Source organism: Esox lucius, chromosome 17 (assembly GCF_011004845.1).
Source record: "Esox lucius isolate fEsoLuc1 chromosome 17, fEsoLuc1.pri, whole genome shotgun sequence".
Lineage (NCBI taxonomy): Eukaryota > Metazoa > Chordata > Actinopteri > Esociformes > Esocidae > Esox > Esox lucius.
The window spans coordinates 33,486,265-33,509,775 of NC_047585.1; the positions used below are offsets into that span (position 1 = coordinate 33,486,265).

Consider the following 23,511-nt stretch of genomic DNA (forward strand, 5'->3'; position numbering starts at 1 on the left):
TGGCATAAACAGGAAGATAGCCATGCAGAAAAATACCTTATCTCCACTGTGACATATGTTGGTGGATCTTTGATGTTGTGTGGCTGCTTTTCTTCCAAAGGTCCACCAGACCTCTACAAGGAAGCTTAAACCATGGTTGGATCTTCCAGCAAGACAGGGATCCAAATAACACCTTAAAATCGACACACACAAAAATTAAAGGACACAAAATTCAGGTTTTGCCATGGACATCCCAGTCCCCTGACCGAAACCCCATAGAAAACCTGTAGGATCAGCTGAAAAGGAGAGTCCACAAGTGTGGACCTCCTAATCTGAAAGCTCTAGATATATTCTGCATGGATGAATGGAGTATACTGTTATCTTGGCGAAGGGATGTTGCACAAAGTATTAAATCATGGGGTGCCTAAAATTGTGGCAGACACATATTTGAGAAAATGTTTATTTAATGAGATGACACACACACACATATATATATATATAGCTCCAGAAAAAATTAAGAAACCACTTCAGCTTTTTCTTTCCTTTCCAAAAAAGAAAAGTTTTGAGTGAGGAACAGAAGCGTTCAATTTGCAGTGGTCTCTTCATTTTAATCCTTCTGTTCCTCACTCAAAACCTTCCTTTTCGACTTTTTTGGAAAGGATAGAAAAAGTGCAGTGGTCTCTTAATTTTTTCCAGAGCTGTATATATATATATAACATTATGACCACTGACAGGTAAAGTGAATAACACTGATAATCTCGTTATCCTGGCACTTATCAGTGGATGCGCTATATTAGGAATATTCTGGCCCCACAAGTTGATGTGTATCTGAGCGAATTTGACAAAGGCCAAACTGTGATGGCCAGACAACTGGGTCAGAGCATCTCCACAACTGCAGTCCTTGTGGGGTGTTCCCGGATTGCAGTGGTCAACACCTATCAAAATTTGTCCAAGGAAGGAAAGGTAGCTAACCTGCAAGACTCAAATTGCTGAAAAAGATCATGCTGGTACTAATAGAAAGGTGTCAGAACACACAGTGCATCACAGTTTTTTTGTGTAAGGGGCTGCGTAGCTGCAGACCAGTCAGGGTGCCCATGCTGACCCCTGTCCACTGCCGAAAGCGCCTACAATGGGCCAGTGAGCATCAGAATTGGACCACGGAGCAATGGAAGAAGGTGCCCTGGTCTGATTATGTTTTCTATTACATCACGTGGATGGGCCGGTGTGTGTGCTTAGGTTACCTGGAGAAAACGTTACCAGGATGCACTATCAGAAGAAGGCAAGCCGGAGGAGGCAGTGTGATGCTTTGGGCAATGTTCTGCTGGGAAACCTTGGGTCCTGCCATTCATGTGGATGTTACGTCTATGACAGATGGCAGTGTGTTGCTTTTCATTCTTTTTCTATATTGTTTGCTTTTTATTTTTATTTTCTTTCACCGTTTTAGAATTTAACTTAAAAACTGTTCTCCAATGGAGAGGAGTTAATCCTTTGTGTTACTTTTCTTATAAACGTATTGGAGCATTCACTCAGTCTATTCTTGAATCACTGTTTAATTTGAGAAAGAAATAACAACTTGTCATTAGATTTTCGGAGGATTTCACTTTCTTTCATTACACAAAGCCAACTTAATGTGAAAAGGAATGTAACACGTACTGCTGGTGTATACATATAGATATTAATTTTCTTCATAACAGAGATTCGTCCTCTAACCTTCTCTATGCCAGTAGCTAGGCATGTCAGGGCAATGGCGTGTTGTCAGTCTGCCACTGGAATTTCTAGAAGAAATGAGAGGTCGCACGCATACGTTTTTCCATATCAATAGATGATCACTGCACTTAGGAGATTGGAATGAATGAATCGCGCACTTTTTGAAATGGATGTATTCCATCTACTGTATTTTATATCTAACGTTAGCTTGCTACGCAGCACTGACTGCTGAAACTGCAACGTAAACAATTCGTTGCTGGATGCGGTTCCCTGCTGGCCGAGTCTCTGCAGCGTTGAGGTTGGTGCGATGTAACTAATGGTACTGTCAGTTCAACCTAGCTACCAAACCATGTTTTACATGATTTAAAGCTTTAATTGATTTATGTGAGAGCGAAAAATATAATTAGCTAGCTAAGTTGACTGATACCGCAGTAGAGAATGTTGATCAACTCATGATGATCACACGAGTCTGGACGGTTGTGCACTCATGCGGAACTTTTATGACCTAGTCAGTCATCTAGCTTGATAACGGCAATCTAATTACCAGAGGCAGCAGACTCCAGTAGTTCACGTAGCAAAATTGAATGACGCCTAGTTTTTTTCTGCATCAGGGTAAAAAAGGAACTCAGAATAGCAAACCAGTGATAAACGTGTGGTCCGTCCTCATATCAGGTCCAAGATGATTGAACCACAGGACTGCGGTGACGGCGATGAACATGAAGCTACACCACAAACAGTCCCTACTCTACCCAGTATGCCAAGAGAGCGGGTGCCGTTGCAGAAGAGCAGCGTATGCTCCCGCTCTTACTTCATGGTGGTGATGGTCTTTTTCCATGTATACATCATCAACGTCATTGCACTACTTTTCTATGTGCACTACAACAACACTCCTGGGGATGTACTGGCCAGCCCCAGCAGGGAAGCAGTAAGTGGAGGCAGTGATCATCACAAACCTCACGAGTCCCATCAGCAGCAATCTGGCTCAGAATCTGGCTTTCAGCGGGACATTTATCTTCCACGCCTTGAAGGCATAAGGGTGAGCATGAGAGACAAGGCTCTTTTGAGTAGTCATGTCTGCTGTGCGATTTCTGCTGCTGTTTGTGTCATATTTTCGTGATGGTGTTTGTGTCTGAAAGGTGGGCCATGTCCAGAAGGTTTCACTGATGCCAGGCAAAACACACGAGATGCGGACCCTGAGCCTAAAGCCTCTTCTGTTTGGTAAACTTCTTGCTACCACCAAGGTTCTTCTGTTCTACATTGCAGTCCTTGCTGCTCCATGTCACCTTTCTCCGAAGCTCTGTGTTTATGTGTCCGTAATAAATCCGTTGCCTGTGTCTGTGTCTTTTCCCCAGAGATCCCTGGGTTCCTGTCTGAAGAGGAGTGTCGTGTGGTGGTTCAGCTGGCGCAGCTGAAGGGTCTGATGGAGAGCCAGGTGATGGTGCCTGAGGGACAGGAGGAGCTGACGGAGCAACTCAACCTGAGTTCCGAGGAGATCTTCAACCTCCTGGACCTCAACCAGGACGGACAGCTACAATTGCAGGAGGCGTGTAGGGAGTTAATGTTATCGGTGTCCATGTCATGATGCAACGTGGCACGGAGACAGCTGAATTATTGTTTTATGTTGTCTCTGTATAATTGATCGGGAAAGATATATTGCAGTGTATTCCCTACAGATATTGACCCATTCGCGGGTGTTGGATGGTATCTGGCTTACACCAGAGAATCTGAGAGAGATCTATGTTGGGCTGAAGGCTGACCCTGATGGTAACGGTATGAGTCACTTCAATTATTGTTTTAGCACTTGGCTCTTTTTATCAGGCCTCTCTTTCTGTGCATACAGAGCTTATCATAATCCATAACTAATCCATGAAACTAACAGAATACAACCCACCCCAATACATCTGTGACGCCAGGATATATTGGAAGCCAGTTCCAGGGAACAAGCAAGAACAATAACATTGTATTCTTTACCTAGGAGCCGTGATATTATCGTCCTCAATCGTTAAATGCTTTGTGTGTTGTCAAACAGCTACAGTCATGGCTAAATTAGCAGATGGGCACTTGTCTGTATATCTTTGTTATGTCTATCTGACCCCTGTGTATGTGACCCTTGTGTATGTCACCCCTGTGTATGTCACCCCTGTGTATGTGACCCCTTGTGTATGTGACCCCTTGTGTATGTGACCCCTTGTGTATGTGACCCCTTGTGTATGTGACCCCTTGTGTATGTGACCCCTGTGTATGTCACCCCTGTGTATGTCACCCCTGTGTATGTGACCCCTTGTGTATGTGACCCCTTGTGTATGTGACCCCTTGTGTATGTGACCCCTTGTGTATGTGACCCCTTGTGTATGTGACCCCTGTGTATGTGACCCCTGTGTATGTGACCCCTTGTGTATGTGACCCCTTGTGTATGTGACCCCTTGTGTATGTGACCCCTGTGTATGTGACCCCTGTGTATGTGACCCCTGTATATGTCACCCCTTTGTATGTCACCCCTGTGTATGTGACCCCTGTCCATCTGTCTGTGTGACTCTGCATTAGGCCTGCTGAGCCTGGAGGAGTTTAGGCTTCTGGGTAGCGATGCTTTCCAAAGGTTCCTGCAGCAGCGTGGGGTGAAGAGCAGCCAGCTGGTCAGGAACAGCAGACACACCTGGTTGTACCAGGGCCAGGGGTCGCACCAGGTTCTCCAAGACCTCAAGAAGAGGTGAGTAGAGCGTCGCCGTTAAATGTTGACCCGACCTCTGCATTGAACCCTAGCTTTTCTGACCATTTATCATTCCTCTCCATCCTCTGTTCCTTCTGTTGCTTGACTGCGATACATTATTTATTTCTGTTTTCTATGACTAGAAGGGTATGATTTTACTACTGGCTTATGTGTTGAATTTGTGTGACGTTCATGGATATCATTCACTTGCCTTTATATGGGATTTAGAAAGAGTGCTTTGAGATGGAAAGAAATGTGCACACTATAAAGCAAGGGGTTATAACTTTAATTCCAAAACCTGATACGATCTTCTACGTCTAGATAATTGGAAACCAATCGGTTTGTTTTACGTTGATAACGCTTTTGCTTTGGTTTATGTCAAATGATTGAAGAAAGGATTAGGTCAGATAACCAATGATACTCAGTGATATCAATGGTTCTGCGATTTTGCGTCTTAATACCTCTGACAGATTTTGTTTCTCTGGAAGTGTGAGACAGGGATGTCAAAGTTCCCCTATTTTATTCTTGATAGTTGTTGACCTTTTACCTTTTGAAGATTCACAAAGCACAACATAGCTATGGAATATCTATTCGGATACAGAAGTCAAGACCTTACAATTAACCAGTAATACTACAGGTATCTTGTTTCTCTGGGGGGGAAAAATAGTAAATGGGTCTGGTTCTTAAAGTAATTAATTCATTTTGTAATGCTAGGGGGTTAAAGTTGAATATCTCGTAATGTGCAGTTCTTAGATTGCACGACAATACAAAGAGACGTGTCTATTATCAGCCGAGTCCTTTTGGTGAAAGCAGAGTGTCTTTTATGTTTTATATACCCCCGACTGTATTTGGCCATGAGTTTGACTGCCTGTTTGTTCCTTTCTCCACACCCAACAACAAAGGTTTTTATAAACTCTTGAGGTCATCCGGGTTTTTTGCCCCTCGCTCTCCCTTCCCCCTTAGGGTGACCCGCCTGACCCGGCTGCCCTCTGCTTTAGTGGACCTGAGTGAGCCCCTGCAGGTGGTGCGTTATGGACAGGGGGGTCACTACCACGCCCACCATGACAGTGGCCCTGTGTACCCTGAGACGGTGTGCACGCACACGCGCCTGGCCGCCAACGCCTCCACACCGTTCGAGACCTCCTGCAGGTCAGTGGGCTGTGTGGAGTCAGCCAGCACTTTGGTCTTTGGCCTGGTTTTGACGATACTGTAAGTCTGGCTCCGTGTGCTTCAGATGAAGGTGGATAGGGTTAGTGTGAGGATGTACTGTAACGTCTCCGCAACTCAGAAAAGTCTTTAACTCTGTATTCCAGTACTTTGGATCTGAAATGAGACAGTGAGTATGGATTAAAGTGCAGACTGTTTGATATAATTTGAGTCCATTTTCACCCTTACCCAACTAACCATTTAGAAATGACAGCGTGTTTTATACATTGTCCCACTACTGTAATGTGCCAAACTTATTTTAGCAGATTAACTTTATGTACAGTGAGGTAGTCATCTTTATTAGTTCTTGGTGATTTTACCTTTGCAATCAGTGATTGTCGGAAGTCAGCCACCCACACATACATACACACACACACACACCAGAAACTATGAATCTTCCCTGGTGATTCTCTGCCCAGCCTGTAACTCAGCCATCTTCAGTTCCTGCTTGTTTCCGGTATTTTTGCCCGTCTTGTTTTTAGCATGTGGAAGGAACGTTGAGTAAGATTCAGAAGGGTTGATTGAATCGGCCAGTCAAGAACTTTCCAGTGGCCCCAAAAACCTCCTTTTTTGCTATGGCATTGTATTTCTTCATCTCATCTTTTCATAACACTTTGTCCCAGAAATCTGCAGACTGTTTTTGGTACTTTTTAGCTAGCTATAACCTGTCTGTCCTGTTCTTGAGGCTTAGAAGTGGTTTGCGTCCTGTGGTGGGCCCTCTGAAGTTCTGCTGGGGTACTCTTTTGCGTATGGTCATCTATGCCTAGCTCATTTCGGATCAGTTGTAATGTTGTTTGTATTTTTTTTTTCCCTCACCCTTGGAAGTATTCTGAGCTCGATAGTGCTTTGTTTCGTCTTTGGACTATGTACAAAATGTGCTTTCATTTCTAAAGGGTTCATCCAAGAATTTTATACTAAAGTAAAGCAGACAATTTGCACTTCAAATGAAAAGTAATTGTTTCATTTGAAATCAAAAGTGCTGTAAACAAGAGCCAGGCAGATGTAGTCATTTCTGTTTATATCCGGTAGATCAGTAGTATGGTGATTAAGGCAGAGGTTTACAGACCTTTTTGCTGATCTCCCTATTTTTTGTGACTATTGAAGTTATGTAACAGCCAATGTTTACTTTGAATCTAACCCCCCAAAAAAATGTGACCGATTGTTAATAATAGAAAATAAATGTTGGGGACTGAATTGCATCAGAAAGGTACGAGAGGTTCTAGAACAACATCAAGGTATTATATTTTGTGTAGAAAAGAACATTATCATTGATGTTCTTTCCCTCCAAGTCTTATTGTCTGACATCCTTACCACTCTACTCACGGGTTCTAAAGAAACGCACAAGTGTTGCTCAGGGTCTCAAGGAACGGGGTCCTTGTACTTCGAAGCTTCTCAGCTGCGAAGTACAATGACCCCGTTCGAGAAGTTAGAGCCACGTCTGTAGGAAACATTCTGTTGCAACTGCGTTTTGTGGCTGCATGAGGTAGTTACATAATGACAACAACTTTCGACGAGGTGAGCGACCCCTAAAAGACGACGTCGCTAGGGCTGACGTTTCTATGGTGCGGCTGCTCTTTGTGTGGTCGCTGGTATGTGTGTGCAATAAATGCACGTATTGCACACCCAGGTACATCACAGTGCTCTTCTACCTGAACTCTGTTGAGGAGGGCGGGGAGACCGCGTTCCCTGTGGCAGACAACAGGACCTATGAGGAAGTGGTGCGTTTTTTTTCACTTTGTGTGTCTCTTTGTTTACACCATATCTCTGTTAACATTTGTGTGTTTGTAATGTGTGTAGGTATGTATGACAGGTTTTTGTTGTTCATCCGAGTATTAATGTGTGTTAATGTTTGTATTTTTAGTCTTTGATTCAGAACAATGTGGATCTTATGGACACAAGGAAGAATTGCGATAAGAGCAACCTAAGGGTGAAGCCTGTTAAAGGGACAGCTGTATTCTGGTATAACTACCTCTCTGACGGACAAGGTACAGACTACATAGTCCCCCTCCACACACAGACACAGCAATTTACCCCATTCCACCCAATCACTGCTGTTCAGGTCCTTATTGGACAAATCAAAGCATGTGCCATCTTGTGGATGATTAGGCCCACCGTTTTAGAAACGCATGCAAAGGGAACCCTCCTGCTGCTCCGTAATGTGGTTATCTGTTGTGCTGTGGTGAGAGCTGCTACCAGACGCTGACTGCCCTCTGCTCCCCACAGGCTGGGTGGGTGAACAGGACGAGTACTCCCTGCACGGGGGCTGTGTGGTCACCCGCGGCACTAAGTGGGTGGCCAATAACTGGATCAACATCGACCCTGACTACCAGCGCCAGGCTCGCTACCAGCAGCTGGTGTCCCTGCAGGAGGGGGAGGGGGCGGAGGACGGGGATGAGCCGGATGAGGATGGGCCTCCATCCCAGGTCACCGACGCCCATCAGGAACTGTAGCTGTCCTCAGAAACCCCAAAAGAATGACCTCTCCTTGGGTCCGCTGATTACACAAATTCCAGCGTCCAACGCTGGTCCATTGGCAAAGTCTCCAGGAGTAGTGGGTGGCCTGGACGTTCTGTAGTTAGTGGCCCCAGGCCTCACTCACCCCTCTGTTACCCTACTGCCCCTCCCCACCCTAAGCCCAACCAAACGTCTGTCCTGCTGTGCAACAACCTCCCATGGCAACCCATAATGTGGTCAGTAGCCTACATAGCGATATTTCAGGGACTGTGGTCACTTTGGATTTATGCAATGAGAGGGAAAGAAAACGGAAAGTTCCGATGTGTGTTCATTGTTTTGTCGTTTTCCGCAGCTGAATTAATTTCATAATTCCAAACCTTGTTTACAGTATATTTATGTATGCACAATTTTACCTCCCTTTGCATCGTAGAACACTTCCACTAGCCGTATCTTAATTTGAGCCAGTGTCACACAGCCGGAAAAGAATATCCCACAGCAACAGGAAATATGATTTATTATTTGTATCGTAATGATTTCTGAGGGGTTAACACACTATTTGTTAGGGCACAAGTGGAAATTCTAACGTTTAGAAGCCTTTTTAAACATTCAATACACAAAAAGGTTTTGTATTTCTTGCTGTAGGGGAAAATGGACGCAACAACGGGATGATCCAATTAAGCTATGGGGTATGTATGGTCCATTGATTTGTGAGTGAGTCTGTCACTCCTAAAACACTTTGTGGAGAGGTATCGATCATGCTTCTATTTGCACGTATGCATACCTTCCAATTAGCTGTTACGTTATGGCTGTGTACAGGTTTTTCCCAATGTAATGTTGAAGATAGCCATAGGCTCTCTAGACTAGAGAGACAATGTTAGATGCTGTGTTTGCTCTTCAGTATTTTAGCGTGACAATATCATCACCCAAAGACCCCCATACTCTGTGATGATGCATGTTAACTGCTATTGAAACGTTACACGGCTTGTTGTTTTTTTATTTTATATTTATCAATTTTTTTATGTATAAACAAAATGTTTAATATTGTCTCAATTACATCCAACACCTCTCAATTTACTATACCTATTGGAGTGATTTTGAAGTGTTATTTATTTATTCCATGTTTTGTTTCACATTGTTGTTTACATTGTTTGATGTTTGTTTCAAAATGCACTGAATCACTTTCCTCCGCTCCTAATAAAGAATACTTTAGATTTGAATTCTTGATTGGAGTCGCAGAGGGTTTACAGCTCATTGGCAAAGCTTTTCATGAGAATGCCCTGGCATATGCGGACCCGTATTGGCTTTTATTTAATAAGCATTTTATTCAAATGTTGATGCAGGTGGTTTTATACACTTCGTTACAAAAACATGACTTGATTAGACCTACCATATACATAGTATATGCCTGTGTAGTTCCATGAACATTCTAATGGGATAGGGACCCGCCCCATAACAGAAGACTGTCTCCACCAATACCCAGGGATGGCCGACTTCGCCGAGGGTCCTCAGAGTTTGCTGCTACACGGGATCTCCTGCGATGACATGTATTATTAGTTTATGTTCTTTTCATATCGTGTCTTCCGTTGATCTGCCGTGTTGTCATGTGTAATATGCGTGTGTCTCACCAGTGAATACTCCAAGCCGGGCGTGGACGTTCCCTGGTGGCCGAGGCAGTGTAACACAGCGTCATGGACGGTAACGAACAGGCGTCCTTTAGTGATGGTCTCTGAGAAGAAGCCTCCCAGCTCTAATTGCTCCACCACATGGACTGGATGTGGAAAGTAAGAGTTATTCACACATCCGATTCAAAGGAGTTATTCGTCTGTGCGCTACAGATAAGGGGGCTTACCTACCCTGACACCCGGCCATGTACACAGTAACATCAATCTCACCAAAGTCGTGGAATATCTATTGAAACAGGAAAGGAGGATGAGCTCTTCCGCAGTTTAACACATTAACATTCAAACCTAACATTTTAGTCCTAACCCCACCCCATAACTTTCATGGAGTGCACCCGCTACTGACAGTGTCCCCCTCTATTCAAGGTCTTCTCTGCTATCTCATCACTTGTCTCCCTCTTGCCATCACCTATACTAACGTTTTTCATAGTCTTGATGGCGACGGTGTCGATGAAGTTCGCTGTGGACAGGTCTAGGATGATGGAGTGGATGTCCCAGGTCCACTTTCCCAGTGATCCCAGGGAGACCTTGTCCAGGTCCCGACTCAAGGTGTCCTCACTGCTGGAGCCCAGGGTGGTGGTGTCCCCGTCTTGTAATTCCGACACTGTCCCCAGGGTGGCGCTGTCTGGGTCCCCACCACCCTTCAAGTACTCCCAGCTGCACTGATCGCCTGACGCGCGGGGCGTCATTGGCATGACGAACACCGTGCCGTTCTCGCGGCCGCACCAGCCTGGTTGGTCGTCTCCCGGCGACTCCCCCTGGTCTCTCCGCCCCTGCTCGTTCCATCTCCCCGCCTCCTCCACCGAGAAGACCGCTGTTATCGGCTCGCCGGCTTTCGGAGGCCGCCGCTGCGTAGTCCGGACATAGAAAACAGACGGGTGCATTGCCAGATGAATTCCAGGGTGGTTTGTATGGTTGGTGTGCATGAGTGGCGTCTCCGCCAGCCTCACCTGGCTTGTGGCCTCCCTCTTTGCTCTCCTCTTTGCTCTCCTCTCCGCTCTCTTCTCTCTACGTCTCTGCTTGGCCTCTTGTCTTCTCTTGTAGATGATCATCTTGCTGATGTCAAGCCCGCTCTAAAGACAAAAACTCAATTTCCCATCAAACACATTCATGACCTGCTCCATGGGTTGGCCTGGTGTCGTGCACGGTGTCGTGCACATGTGTCGTGCACCGCGTCTGAGGAAGGGCGCAGTTGAGGAGGCAGTCCATAAGGGCAAATAACTGTCCCCACGGGAAGCCCCCGTTTATGCCCCGGTTGTAACGTTTCCTTCATCTGTAACGTGACTCGTACGATCTGTTCGCAATAATGTAATGTGTCTGTTGGTAATTGCTAATGCCTGTCAAAAGATTTGGTCACAATCAGAATATTGACAAGATCTGGACACATTTCAGAAGCAGGCACAGTTTCAACAGGGTTAGAGTTGTACAACAAAAAGGCACCTTTTCTTTCAAAGCCTCCAGGTAGAGATCCGCGTTGGCAAAGTACACAGTGGCTGAGGAGTGGAAGATGGTGATGCCGGGGACCTCTCTTACCTGACCCACAAACACACACACCCAACATGGTTATAATGTGTTCTCTCCTCCACATGATCACCCATCCATTCTGCTCCTCCGCTTCCTCACTGGTCAGTGCGTCACCTCTCTATGGGTCTCCATGTCCAGGTAGAGCTCTGTGCCTGGAACGTGTCCCAGAACCGAGTACCTCGGCCTGGAAGAGAGGAAGGCAGGTCATGCTGACCACCAGAGCAACTCACAACTTGGATTATTAAAGGCGCCGTGTCGTGGGAGAGGTTCTGATGCCCCTCCCACAACACACTGAGAGACGAGGTGAGAAGCACGTCACGTCGAGGAGGTGTCTTACAGCTGGGTCCTGAAGATGACGGTCAGCACGGCGAAGATGATGGACGCACCCAGGCCCAAGTCCAGGTTCAGCAGCAGAGTGGACACCCAGGTCACGAACCACACCATCTGGGAACAGGGGGGATGCTTATCTACTGCTGAGAAATGATGTAGGTTCCTAAGCAACGTTTTTTTGTTAATGTGTGACCATGTGTGAGGTTGCAGCACGCTCACCAGATCAACTTTGCTACTTCTCCAGAGGGTGATGATGTCATAATATTGCTTGAACATGCTTTTCAGGTTAACAAAAATGATGGCCGCGAGCACTGCCTGGTATAGAGAAGAACACAGTGGTGCGTTCAACTAGTGAGAACAGTCACACACCAACGTGATACTGCAAACTAACGTGCATACACACCGCATTCCTTCTGACACAGCACAGTCTCCCGAAACACGCCGTAATAAAACCCTACAGGAGGCTTCAAATCTGAAGCAGATATGATACCTTGGGAAGCTCCTGGAACAGTGGGCCCAGCTTCAACACCGTCACCAGCACGATCACGGCCGAGGCAATTCCAGCCATCTGGTGAAAGGGACAAGCCTCTTACCTGGTTATGCCTTCACATTTGATGTACATGCACCGTACAACATGGGGGAAATCCCTTTCACCATTTATGTAAAATGCAGCGTGTTTTCTCAGACCTGTGTCTTGCCTCCGGTGGTCTCCTGGATGAGGCTGCGAGACATCGAGGAGCAGACAGCGTAGCACTGGAAGAGACCACCCACGGCATTACTGAGACCCAGCGCCACCAGTTCCTATGGCATTTCGAGGGATGACAGGAGAGAGATTTGACTGGGAGGGGATGATGGATGTAAGTGTAACACACAGATGTTGGTCCAGACTGTATTGCAAAGCGCCATAAGTTATGGTTGATGAAAGCACATTGAGTTAAAACATATGAATGAGCGGATGATAGTGTGTGTAGAATGTCAGGTGTAGAATGAAGGTGTTGCAACAACGAAATGAGTTGCACTTTCACCTGGTTGCTGTCCACCTTGTAGCCATGTTTCAGAGCAAATGTCTTCCCAAGGGAGATGGATATGGCATAGCCCACAATGGCCAAGGCAAATGCGTCCCCGATCACCTCTCTAAACAGGTTAGTATCAGGCAACCTTGGTGCAGCCAGGCTGAATAAAACAGGATGTGGAGGTCAGGTTAGTACCAGGTGTGTGATCCATGAATCAGCAGAGGCGAATAATGATAATCAACTACAAATACCAGCAAGACTAGAGGTCAACAGACATCCTCTGGAGTAGAATTTGACACACAAGGAATTCATTATAGGTTTTGTACCTTGTACATACTGTGTATCATCCACACACACACACACACACACACACACACCATTCAGTGCAAAACACTCTTTATACTCACCCACTGGGAATCTCCCCCACTACTTTGATTGTGTAGATGCCATTTAGTTTGATGTAGAAAGAGATCACCGTTGCTGACACAATCTAATTTCAGAATAGAAACACACCATTTTCAGTGCAACTTGGTCACACCTTTAGAACTGGATTGATGGAAAACATCATGTCAATCATTTAGTGAATATATTGTAGGTCCGGTCAATCAGAAGCCAGACGTGTCCCTAATCATTACTTTGTGAATACTCTGTTTCTGCTGTGTAAGACACTAATACATTACATTGACATGGTCTCTAAGTTGACTCAGCTTGTTTTATTAGGGACATTCTGGAGTGAATAGTCTTAACTTCTCTGTTTAACCATGCAGCAGGCAAGACTTGGGCCATCATAACATACACAACCTTTTTCTCTGCCAAGCAAAGAAAACTCATGTCAAGTCCAAATTAATGTATAGACACTGACGTTGACTGAGGAATTAAGATCATCAAAGTGGCCTGTAAACAGGGCCGAGGTTGGTCACATGATACATCGTGGTTTTGAATCCTGCCCGCTGTTGTTTCACACAAAAACCTTCTGGCTTTCCCGTCTTTCCTGTCCAATGAGGCACACAAGAAAAATATTTAATGTGCATGTTTTTTAAATGGACTGCGACTCACTGTAATGAGCTCCACTGGGATGGGCACGGGCAGTTTGGCGCTGATTGCCGAGTTTATCTGCTTCGCTGCGATGAGAAACCCAATGGATACCGCGCTGACCACCAGAGTGGGGAGGTGGGTCTGCGGCAGTTTGGAGCACACCTCCACCAGGGTCTGAAGAAGACAGGAACACTGATATTATAACACATCAGCACCATGTGTCGGGGTTTACTTACAGTGTCGGGTGAGTTAAAGTATAAAGCTCCCCTGAGCCCCCACCAACACTTACACGCACGCACAGTACTCACATACACCAGTGACAGAGGTCCGCTGAAGCGCGTGATTGATACCCCAAAAAGCTGTGCGACCACGGCCAACACGGCGTGAGCAGCGGCTGCTGTAGTGTAGGCCCGCACCAGTGGCTCTGACAAGTAGGTACCCACGAACCCAAACCTCACCAGCCCCAGAACCACCTGGAAGAGGGCGCATTCAAACACACCGCGTTGAGTGTACAGACCGTCACTGCCCGAACGGTTTATCTGCGAGGGCTTGATTTGTAATGTGCCGTGGCTCTTGATTGTATTTTATTGTTTTGCACTGAATCACGGTGTGGAATGTTTTGCACTGTGCTGCATTATCCGTTAGAAGCTGAACTGTCAATGCAGACCTGGATCATTCCTGCTAGGATGCTGGTAGCCGCGGCAACCTGCACCCTGTAAGAGTCCCTAGAAGCGATGTCCACCTCAGTCGAGTTTGTCCCGTTGATCATGATCAGGAAGTCGTTGTCTGGTGCCAACCTCTCTGTCACACTTCCAACCATGATACTGAGCACAGCAAAGGTACCTAAAAACACAAGATTAATTAAAGTCAATTTATTCTGCTTAATTACCCACGAAAGAGGACAGAACAGCTGTTTCCCGAGGGAGACCTGGTCTTAAGTGTCCAGTGAGTAAATTATCAGTGGTGTAATTAAATTATTATAAGCCCATGTGCAAGATGTTTCACTGTGTCCTTAAGTGAAAATATGCATTAGACTCTGCATTCAGGTAGTGGAATGAAGGGATCTCAATGCTGTGTGTTCATACAGCATTGAGCCCCAGTCAGAATGTGCTCATCTGCGATCTGAACAATTGTACACAACTTTTCAACAACAGACCCTGTCTGCAAATATAAGGACCCAAGCCTGTAGGACCCTGTCTGTAAATATGAGGACCCAAGCCTGTAGGACCCTGTCTGCAAATATAAGGACCCAAGCCTGTAGGACCCTTTCTGCAAATATGAGGACCCAAGCCTGAAGGACCCTGTCTGCAAATATAAGGACCCAAGCCTGTAGGACCCTGTCTGTAAATATGAGGACCCAAGCCTGTAGGACCCTGTCTGCAAATATAAGGACCCAAGCCTGTAGGACCCTTTCTGCAAATATGAGGACCCAAGCATGTATGACCCTGTCTGTAAATATAAGGACCCAAGCCTGTAGGACCCTGTCTGTAAATATAAGGACCCAAGCCTGTAGGACCCTGTCTGCAAATATAAGGACCCAAGCCTGTAGGACCCTGTCTGCAAATATGAGGACCCAAGCCTGTAGGACCCTGTCTGTAAATATGAGGACCCAAGCATGTATGACCCTGTCTGCAAATATAAGGACCCAAGCCTGTAGGACCCTGTCTGCAAATATAAGGACAGAAGCCTGTAGGACCCTGTCTGTAAATATAAGGACCCAAGCCTGTAGGACCCTGTCTGTAAATATGAGGACCCAAGCCTGTAGGACCCTGTCTGTAAATATGAGGACCCAAGCATGTATGACCCTGTCTGCAAATATAAGGACCCAAGCCTGTAGGACCCTGTCTGCAAATATAAGGACAGAAGCCTGTAGGACCCTGTCTGCAAATATAAGGACCCAAGCCTGTAGGACCCTGTCTGTAAATATAAGGACCCAAGCCTGTAGGACCCTGTCTGTAAATATGAGGACCAAAGCATGAATTGTGCCCCCCACCCACACACAGTTGTAGACCCAAGTACACTTGCAGAACCTGCTTCCCTCCTGCAGCATGTTTAACTTACCTATGGAAATATGTCTTGATGTCCCAAAGAAGAAGTAGACTAGTGCAGGATAGAAGGACGTATATAGCCCAAACACTGGAGGCAAGGAGGCTAGCAATGCATAGGCCATACCTGCAAACAGCAAAGTTGAATCCACAACACTCTCAGCAAACCATTAAACACTGCATCTCTCATTGTGTCTTTAATAAGTTGATTCATAGCTAGACCACTTGCGCATGTCCTGTTTTATGGCTGATCACAGGAAAGGAGGCAGTTGGTTTCTGTTATTTCAGTTAGTCTAGATCGACATGCAGGTTGTTTGTTTTCAGAGTAACTGCCATTTTCTGGGTGACCCACGGAGGTGTGGTCTCATAGTACCTTGTGGCAGGTGCATGATGCCCACGCTTATGCCAGCAATGAGGTCCGGCATGCCGTAGTCCCAGATCGAGTAGCGGGGCAGCCAGTAGAGCACAGGCAGGCAGCCCACCACTGTACGCTTCAGCCTGGGTACAGTGCATCTGGGAGGGGTTCGGGACCAAAGAGGGATTTAGGTTGGAATTAGATTGAACCGAGATGTGACCGTGAAGCTAGGGTCAGGGTTCAAATTATACAAAGGTGTTGCCGTAAAGCAGTAGGTTAGTGTTAAACCCGAAAGTGGACATGAACCAAGGGTTTGGGTTAGCCTTACAAATATACGCCAAAACCAAAGTATACTCTGAATCATTAAAATGTACCATTTTAGCCTTGAAGTGTGTTGGTACTACCGTCGTTCTACCAGTGTACCTAAAAAATGTCTACCATGGTATAGAGCTTAATCATGGACACGTACCGTCGTCTTAGCTGTGAAGTGTGATGGTACTGCCGTGCACCAAACAACAATGTGCAATGGTACTACTATGGGACTTTTCTTTCTACACTGGTACCACTATGGCACATTCACTTGTACCTTATAGGGGTATAGTCAGAGTCATGAGGTTGTGTACTATGTGCCGTGGGTTAAGTCTTAAAGTTCTGTGGTAATATTGAGCAGGGGTTTAGTTGGGGATGAACTGAACTGAATGCAGTTTAGCCAAAGTATAGAGAACTTTTTGTGACTGGTTATTATGGGTGTATATTAGTTCAACCATTGTATAAATAACTAGGATTTCGCATCCTTTACACCATGGTGTGTACGCTGGAGCTGAATCCGGGAAATGTATCGTGGTTGTAGCTTAAAACTGTCATGCATTCAAATAAAGGCATGCTACTGAATCATGTATCTTAACTGTAAGCAGGCCTGAGGTTAAGATTGTGAGCGTTGAGTCAGGAACCAAACGTTTTGGTAAAATGTAGTTCATTAGTTAGCGGTCTTTATTATCCACAAGGGGCAATTTGTTGCACAGCCAGCAATACATTCAACTATCAACACAATTAGCACAGTTAACTCCCCAAACACCACACAACAATTCACACACACAACAAAACAACAATGTACCATGGTGTATGAATGATGGGAGCACAGAAGTGCAATGAAATCAATAAAATAACCAACATGGAAAAACGAGCAGCAATGAGCCTTAGCCACAGGCCTACCAGTTGACCAGACTTTCTTTTAAATACAATCATGATCCCAGTTATTTACAAACAATAAGAAATGTACACACACACAGACACAACACCATACCTGAAGGACTCCTTTAGCCGCTCGTTCAGGGGAAGGTGAGTGTCGGAGTAGTCCATTCTTCGAGCCAGCTCTTCTAGTCCTTGCTCATCCAGCACATCTCTCTCCACTCTGTACCCCATAGCCCTCCGCCCTGCCCCCATACCACCTTGTACAATGTGTCCTTACTGTAGATATGAACCTGATCACACTATTTCCTCTCTATGTGAGAGACTTTACGTGCCTCAGTCCCCTTATTGTATGGTATAAAAGGCTTCAAAAGTTCTTCAAACAAAAAAACCTATCTCACACAATGCATGTGGGGTATCTCCACTGACTGAGGTTGCTCTGTCTCTGCAGTAAATACCACCATTTCTGATAAATCGTTCTTTATATATACTGTGTGTGCCTGTGGGTGTGTGTCTGTGTTTGAGGGATTAATCATGTGTATGGAACGAGTAGGATATTTGTCCAATCAAGTCTTGAAGAGCCCCACTGCAGGATGTCTTGGGCATCCGGATTACATTGCACTTTGGTCATAGGAAGGTGTTTCAACCATATTCCCTAAATTGCAAAAGTGATGCTAATGAACCATGAAAACTCTAGGCAGCCTGTAACTGATGACACACTAGCCCTGTCATCTATTACAGGCAGCTGATTTAGAGGAAGGTGACGGAAAGCCACATCGGATATGGAAAAAGCAACATCAGGGAAATTTATTTCATGTGGAAGAGCAGACAGTTATGTTAACCAGATTAGAAAACTAATGCTGGACATGCCTACAACCAATGTTGCACTGTCATTTTAATGCATAACTGATCAAATACTGAAATAGAAGTAGTTTTGATTGATGATTATGTTTTATTATTATTTGCCAAATGTTTTATCTAAGCCTGAAGAAATGTGTTTGCTCAGGGACCTGGAAGGAAGCCAAAGTCTATCAATATTTTAAACAGCCAAACCACTCCGACTGTTAGGAGTTTTTGGCGATCTTATGGAGAAAATGTTGTTCGACAAAATGTCACAGACAACAGTCCTGACACATGGCAGATGATTTGATGAAAGGAACTCATAATTAGAACATTGTGGAAGCTGTATTGTTAGAATTCACTGCAGCTTTTGATATCAAAAAACTTTTGTAATGGATATACATCCTCTTTCATTTCAAGGATTGCATTACCCATCTAATTGAACACAACGGGTCTTCATGATTGGAGGACTCTGGAATGCGAAACCATTTGAGTGTGGAGTATCGCTGGGCAGTTGACTTGGCACTTGTTTTTACCAACCTTTGAACAACGTTGCATTTGGAATTTTAATCTACTTCAATTGACAATTAAAAATACATGAAACATTTTACACCAAGCCACAGATACACATACCTCAAATTATCAATGATATAAACATAATAAAGTCAGAGATTTGTTTCCATTGTGGTTCTGAGTAAAGGCATCCAGGCAACGGACAAGGTAACATAAAGCTTATATGTCTGTGTATGCGGTTGACTGAACAGTATACATCAGCCACTACAGTGGAATAAATCAAAGAACCTCTGAACAAAGCAGTACATTAAGCCCGCTGGAGGCAGGACTTTCTCCTGTGTTAATGGAATACTCTGTGAACCAATTTAGGAGACGCAGACACTCACTATTCTACTGGGAAATGATCTCTTGAAATGTTGAACAAATTGACTTCCGACATAGTATTTAAAAAGGTTTTAAAATGCCACTTTGCATTTACAATTGATGAGTGTTCATTTGCTTCTTATGATGGGCTTCCATGAGGGTCATCCATTCTCTGTTATGGTCTCAATAATTTATATCATTTTACTGAGAGGTATCAACAAAGATACCACTCAGAATGTATTGTTATGATTAGTATTATGAGTATCAATCAATCAATCAAATTTATTTATAAAGCCCTTTTTACATCAGCAGTTGTCACAAAGTGCTTTTACAAAACACGTGGCCTTAAACCCCAAGGAGCAAACAACAGTAGTGTTGAATTTCAGTGGCTGGGAAAAACTCCCTAAGAAGGCCGACATTTTGGAAGAAACCTAGAGATGAACCAGGCTCAGAGGGGTGACCAGTCCTCTTCTGGCTGTGCCGGGTGAACATATTAAGTGTACAAATTGTAATAATTAATAAATGCATGTGGGCTAAGTCCAAAGTCTATTTAAACTTAGTCCAGGTCGGAAGCATAACCAGATGGACAAGGACAGACCATGCTGTTGAGATGAGTCTTTAGTAGACACTTGAAAGTTTGCCCTGAGCTTACATTTCTAACCTTAACTGGAAAATCATTCCACAGTAGTGGAGCTCTAGGAGAGAAGCCCTGCCTCCAGCGGTTTGTTAAGAAATTCTATGTACAATTAAAAGGCCTGCATCTTGTGATCTAAGGTTACATCTGCCATGCTAGTGTGTATAGGTTTGATTCCAACAAGAAAATGTAAGCATACACTATTGTGTATCACTCGAGATAAGAGCTTCTGCTAAATTACTAAAATATAAATGGATTACCTTTTAATTGGATAGTCAAAATGTTTTTGCCCCTCCATGAACTGCCACCTGAACGAGGGGTTTGAGTACCCAAGTGACCCTAGGAGCTATGTTGTCTGGGGCTATATGCCCCTGGTAGGGTCTCCCAAGGCAAACAGGTCCTAGGCGACGGGTCAGACTAAGAGCGGTTCAAAACCCCCTTAATGATGAAAACAATTATGAGTTCTGTGACGTCGCCCGGTATGGCGCAGCCGGGACCCCACCCTGGAGCCCGGCCGGGCTCAGCCCGAACGAGCGACGTGGGGCTGCCTTCCCGTAGGCTCACCACCTGCGGGAGGGACCATAAGGGGCCGGTGCGGAGAGGATTGGGCGGCAGTCGAAGGCAGGGGCCTAGACAACCCGATCCCTGGACACGGAAACTAGCTCTAGGGACGTGGAATGTCACCTCGCTGGCGGGGAAGTCTACTGGGGGACTTCAACACCCACGTGGGCAACGACAGTGACACCTGGAGGGGCGTGAGTGGGAGGAACGGCCCCCCTGATCTGAACCCGAGCGGTGTTCAGTTATTGGACTTCTATGCTAGTCACAGTTTGTCCGAAAACCATGTTCAAGCATAAGGGTGTCCATCAGTGCACGTGGCACCAGGACACCCTAGGCCGCAGGTCGATGATCGACTTTGTTGTCGTTTCATTTGACCTGCGGCCGTATGTCTTGGACACTCGGGTGAAGAGAGGGGTGGAGCTGTCAACTGATCACCTGGTGGTGAGTTGGATCCGATGGCAGGGGAGGAAGCTGGACAGACTCGGCAGGCCCAAGCGTACTGTAAGGGTCTGCTGCGAACGTCTGGCCGAGCCTCCTGTCAGAGAGATCTTTAACTCCCACCTCTGGCAGAGCTTCGACTGGATCCCGAGGGAAGCTAGAGATATTGAGTCCAAGTGGACCATGTTCTCCACCGCCATTGTCGAAGCGGCCGCTCTGAGCTTTGGCCGTAAGGTCTCCGGTGCCTGTCGAGGCGGCAATCCCCGAACCCAGTGGTGGACACCGGAAGTAAGGGATGCCGTCAAGCTGAAGAAGGAATCCTATCAGGCCTGGTTGGCTTGTGGGACTCCTGAGGCAGCTGACGGGTACCGACAGGCCAAGCAGACTGCAGCCCGGGTGGTTGTGGAGGCAAAAACTCGGGCCTGGAAGGAGTTCGGTGAGGCCATGGAGAAGGACTATCGGCTGGCCTCGAAGAGATTCTGGCAAACCGTCCAGCGCCTCAGGAGAGGGAAACAGTGCCCTACCAACGCTGTTTACAGTAGAGGTGGGCAGCTGTTGACCTCAATTGGGGATGTCGTCGGGTGGTGGAAGGAGTACTTCGAGGATCTCCTCAATCCCGCCGTCACGTCTTCCATTGAGGAAGCAGAGGATGAGGGCTCAGAGGTGGACTCGTCCATCACCCGGGCTGAAGTCACAGAGGTGGTCAAGAAACTCCTCGGTGGCAAGGCACCGGGGGTGGATGAGATCCGCCCTGAGTACCTCAAGTCTCTGGATGTTGTGGGGCTGTCTTGGTTGACACGCCTGTGCAACATCGCGTGGCGGTCAGGGACAGTGCCTCTGGGATGGCAGACCGGGGTGGTGGACTCTCTTTTTAAGAAGGGGGACCGGAGGGTGTGTTCCAACTATAGGGGGATCACACTTCTCAGCCTCCCCGGGAAAGTCTATGCCAGTGTTCTGGAGAGGAGAATATGGCCGATAGTAGAACCTCGGATTCAGGAGGAACAGTGTGGTTTTCGTCCGGGCCGTGGAACACTGGACCAGCTCTATACCCTCTACGGGGTGTTGGAGGGTTCATGGGAGTTTGCCCAACCAATCCACATGTGTTTTGTGGATTTGGAGAAGGCATTCCACTGTGTCCCTCGCGGCATCCTGTGGAGGGTGCTTTGGGAATATGGGGTCCTGGGTCCTTTGCAAAGAGCTGTCAGGTCCCTGTACGACCGAAGCAGGAGCTTGTTTCGCATTGCCGGCAGTAAGTCAGACTTGTTCCCAGTGCATGTTGGACTCCGGCAGGGCTGCCCTTTGTCGCCGGTTCTGTTCGTAATTTGTATGGACAGAATTTCTAGGCGCAGCCAGGGGCCGGAGGGTGTCAGGTTTGGGGACCACACGATTTCGTCTCTGCTCTTTGCGGATGATGTTGTCGTGTTGGCCCCTTCAAACCAGGACGTTCAGCATGCACTGGGACAGTTTGCAGCCGAGTGTGAAGCGGTGGGGATGAGAATCAGTACCTCCAAATCCGAGGCCATGGTCCTCAGTCGGAAAAGGGTGGCTTGCCCACTTCAGGTTGGTGGAGAGTGCCTGCCTCAAGTGGAGGAGTTTAAGTATCTAGGGGTCTTGTTCACGAGTGAGGGAAAGATGGAACGGGAGATTGACAGACAGATCGGTGCAGCTTCTGCAGTAATGCGGTCGATGTATCGGTCTGTCGTGGTGAAGAAAGAGCTGAGTCGCAAGGTGAAGCTCTCGATTTACCGGTCAATCTACGTTCCTACTCTCACCTATGGTCATGAGCTTTGGGTCATGACCGAAAGGACAAGATCCCGGATACAGGCGGCCGAAATGAGCTTTCTCCGCAGGGTGGCTGGGCGATCCCTTAGAGATAGGGTGAGAAGCTCGGTCACCCGGGAGGAGCTCAGAGTAGAGCCGCTGCTCCTCCACATCGAGAGGGGTCAGCTGAGGTGGCTTGGGCATCTGTTTCTGATGCCTCCTGAATGCCTTCCCGGGAAGGTGTTCCGGTCCCGTCCCACCGGGAGGAGACCCCGGGGAAGACCTAGGACACGCTGGAGGGACTATGTCTCCAGGCTGGCCTGGGAACGCCTCGGTGTCCCCCCGGAAGAGCTGGAGGAAGTGTCTGGGGAGAGGGAAGTCCGGGCATCTCTGCTTAGACAGCTTCCCCCGCGACCCGGCCCTGGATTAGCGGAAGATGGATGGAAAATGTTTTTGTAGAAGCAACAAGTATATTCATACTATCGACAAACTATCACAAAATAAGGGCTTGCTAATTTAAAGGTTAGGGTCACAATAAGTGTTAGGGTTAGGCTTAGGGAAAGGGTTAAGTTAAGGAATAGGATGAGGTTTAAGGTTAGGGTAAGTGTAAATAGATAATTAACTGAAATTCGAGACCAAATGTTTTAGTTTTTGCCCAAGCACTCACACACCTGATCCAAATGAAAGACTTGATGACAGGTTGATTACATCAATCAAGTGTGTAAGTGGTAGGGTAACATTTGAAACAGGTATGTGAGTGCTAGGGCGATAAAACAAAAACGTGCACCCCTTTGGGTCCCGAGGACCAGGATTGGGAAACACTGGTCTAGACAGTGTGTCAAGCCTCTACAGACTGACTTATCCAAATAAAGTGTTACCTATAAATGTGTGACATTTGAATCCGGACCTCAAGCTGCCCGGTTCCATTCACCACGACACATGCATAGTCTTACACTGGATTGAGATTGCTCAGAATAAGAGCATTGCCGAACATTGCACAGTCTCATTCCAACATTATACAATGTTAAACTGTGGTCCTCACCCTTGCATGCACGTGCCTCTCTGACCCAGTTGCCGCTCCGTCTGCCATATCACAGTCTATTTTAAGGCTTGTTGCTCAGCTCAGAGGGCCAAGGCATTCATGCAGTCAGCAACGTAAGGGGGGGGGGCAGTGCTGTGT

At 46.4% G+C, this 23,511-nt stretch overlaps 2 protein-coding genes across 6 annotated transcripts; one reads left to right on the forward strand and one right to left on the reverse strand.

Annotated features, from left to right (window-relative positions):
- Positions 1–1,711: 1,711 nt before the first annotated feature.
- On the forward strand, positions 1,712–9,266 carry p4htm (prolyl 4-hydroxylase, transmembrane (endoplasmic reticulum)). 4 transcript variants are annotated; one of them, XM_034287502.1, is made up of 10 exons: positions 1,712–2,005; positions 2,359–2,722; positions 2,823–2,904; positions 3,039–3,233; positions 3,346–3,456; positions 4,231–4,393; positions 5,357–5,542; positions 7,227–7,317; positions 7,461–7,584; positions 7,823–9,266. In XM_034287502.1, the coding sequence occupies exons 2-10, from the start codon at positions 2,366–2,368 to the stop codon at positions 8,047–8,049; spliced, it is 1,536 nt and encodes a 511-aa protein (XP_034143393.1). In that variant the 5' UTR covers positions 1,712–2,005; positions 2,359–2,365; the 3' UTR covers positions 8,050–9,266. The 4 variants fall into 4 exon arrangements, with proteins under 4 accessions (XP_034143393.1, XP_034143391.1, XP_034143392.1 ...); XM_034287500.1 differs by having other exon boundaries at positions 1,712–1,984; XM_034287501.1 differs by having other exon boundaries at positions 1,712–1,984; positions 3,346–3,450.
- A 74-nt stretch (positions 9,267–9,340) lies between these two features.
- slc26a6l (solute carrier family 26 member 6, like) lies at positions 9,341–17,817 on the reverse strand. Of its 2 annotated transcripts, XM_010881009.3 has the most exons (19): positions 17,337–17,817; positions 16,052–16,191; positions 15,695–15,805; positions 14,301–14,476; positions 13,942–14,106; positions 13,655–13,807; positions 13,006–13,088; positions 12,611–12,758; positions 12,273–12,386; positions 12,076–12,153; positions 11,805–11,900; positions 11,593–11,699; positions 11,370–11,439; positions 11,172–11,264; positions 10,682–10,804; positions 10,151–10,579; positions 9,906–9,960; positions 9,678–9,820; positions 9,341–9,584 (listed from the first exon to the last, which is right to left on the reverse strand). In XM_010881009.3, exons 1-19 carry the CDS (start codon positions 17,474–17,476, stop codon positions 9,558–9,560), a joined length of 2,451 nt encoding a protein of 816 aa, XP_010879311.2. In that variant the 5' UTR covers positions 17,477–17,817; the 3' UTR covers positions 9,341–9,557. The 2 variants fall into 2 exon arrangements, with proteins under 2 accessions (XP_010879311.2, XP_019911520.2); XM_020055961.2 differs by lacking the exon at positions 9,341–9,584 and having other exon boundaries at positions 9,688–9,820; positions 9,902–9,960.
- Between the last annotated feature and the right edge of the window lie 5,694 nt (positions 17,818–23,511).

What these genes read in the sequence shown, in the direction of transcription:
- p4htm (XM_034287500.1), top strand. Translation starts at nt 1,947, where the DNA reads ATGCGGTTCCCTGCTGGCCGAGTCTCTGCAGCGTTGAG. An exon ending in GGCTGACCCTGATGGTAACG is followed by an intron (nt 3,457 to 4,230) that starts GTATGAGTCACT and finishes ACTCTGCATTAG; the next exon opens with GCCTGCTGAGCCTGGAGGAG. An exon ending in CCGTTCGAGACCTCCTGCAG is followed by an intron (nt 5,543 to 7,226) that starts GTCAGTGGGCTG and finishes TTGCACACCCAG; the next exon opens with GTACATCACAGTGCTCTTCT.
- slc26a6l (XM_010881009.3), bottom strand. Translation starts at nt 17,476, where the DNA reads ATGGGGGCAGGGCGGAGGGCTATGGGGTACAGAGTGGAGAGAGATGTG. An exon ending in ATCAAGACATATTTCCATAG is followed by an intron (nt 14,477 to 15,694) that starts GTAAGTTAAACA and finishes TTGTGTTTTTAG; the next exon opens with GTACCTTTGCTGTGCTCAGT. An exon ending in GTCATCTTCAGGACCCAGCT is followed by an intron (nt 11,440 to 11,592) that starts GTAAGACACCTC and finishes CCTCTCTTCCAG; the next exon opens with GCCGAGGTACTCGGTTCTGG.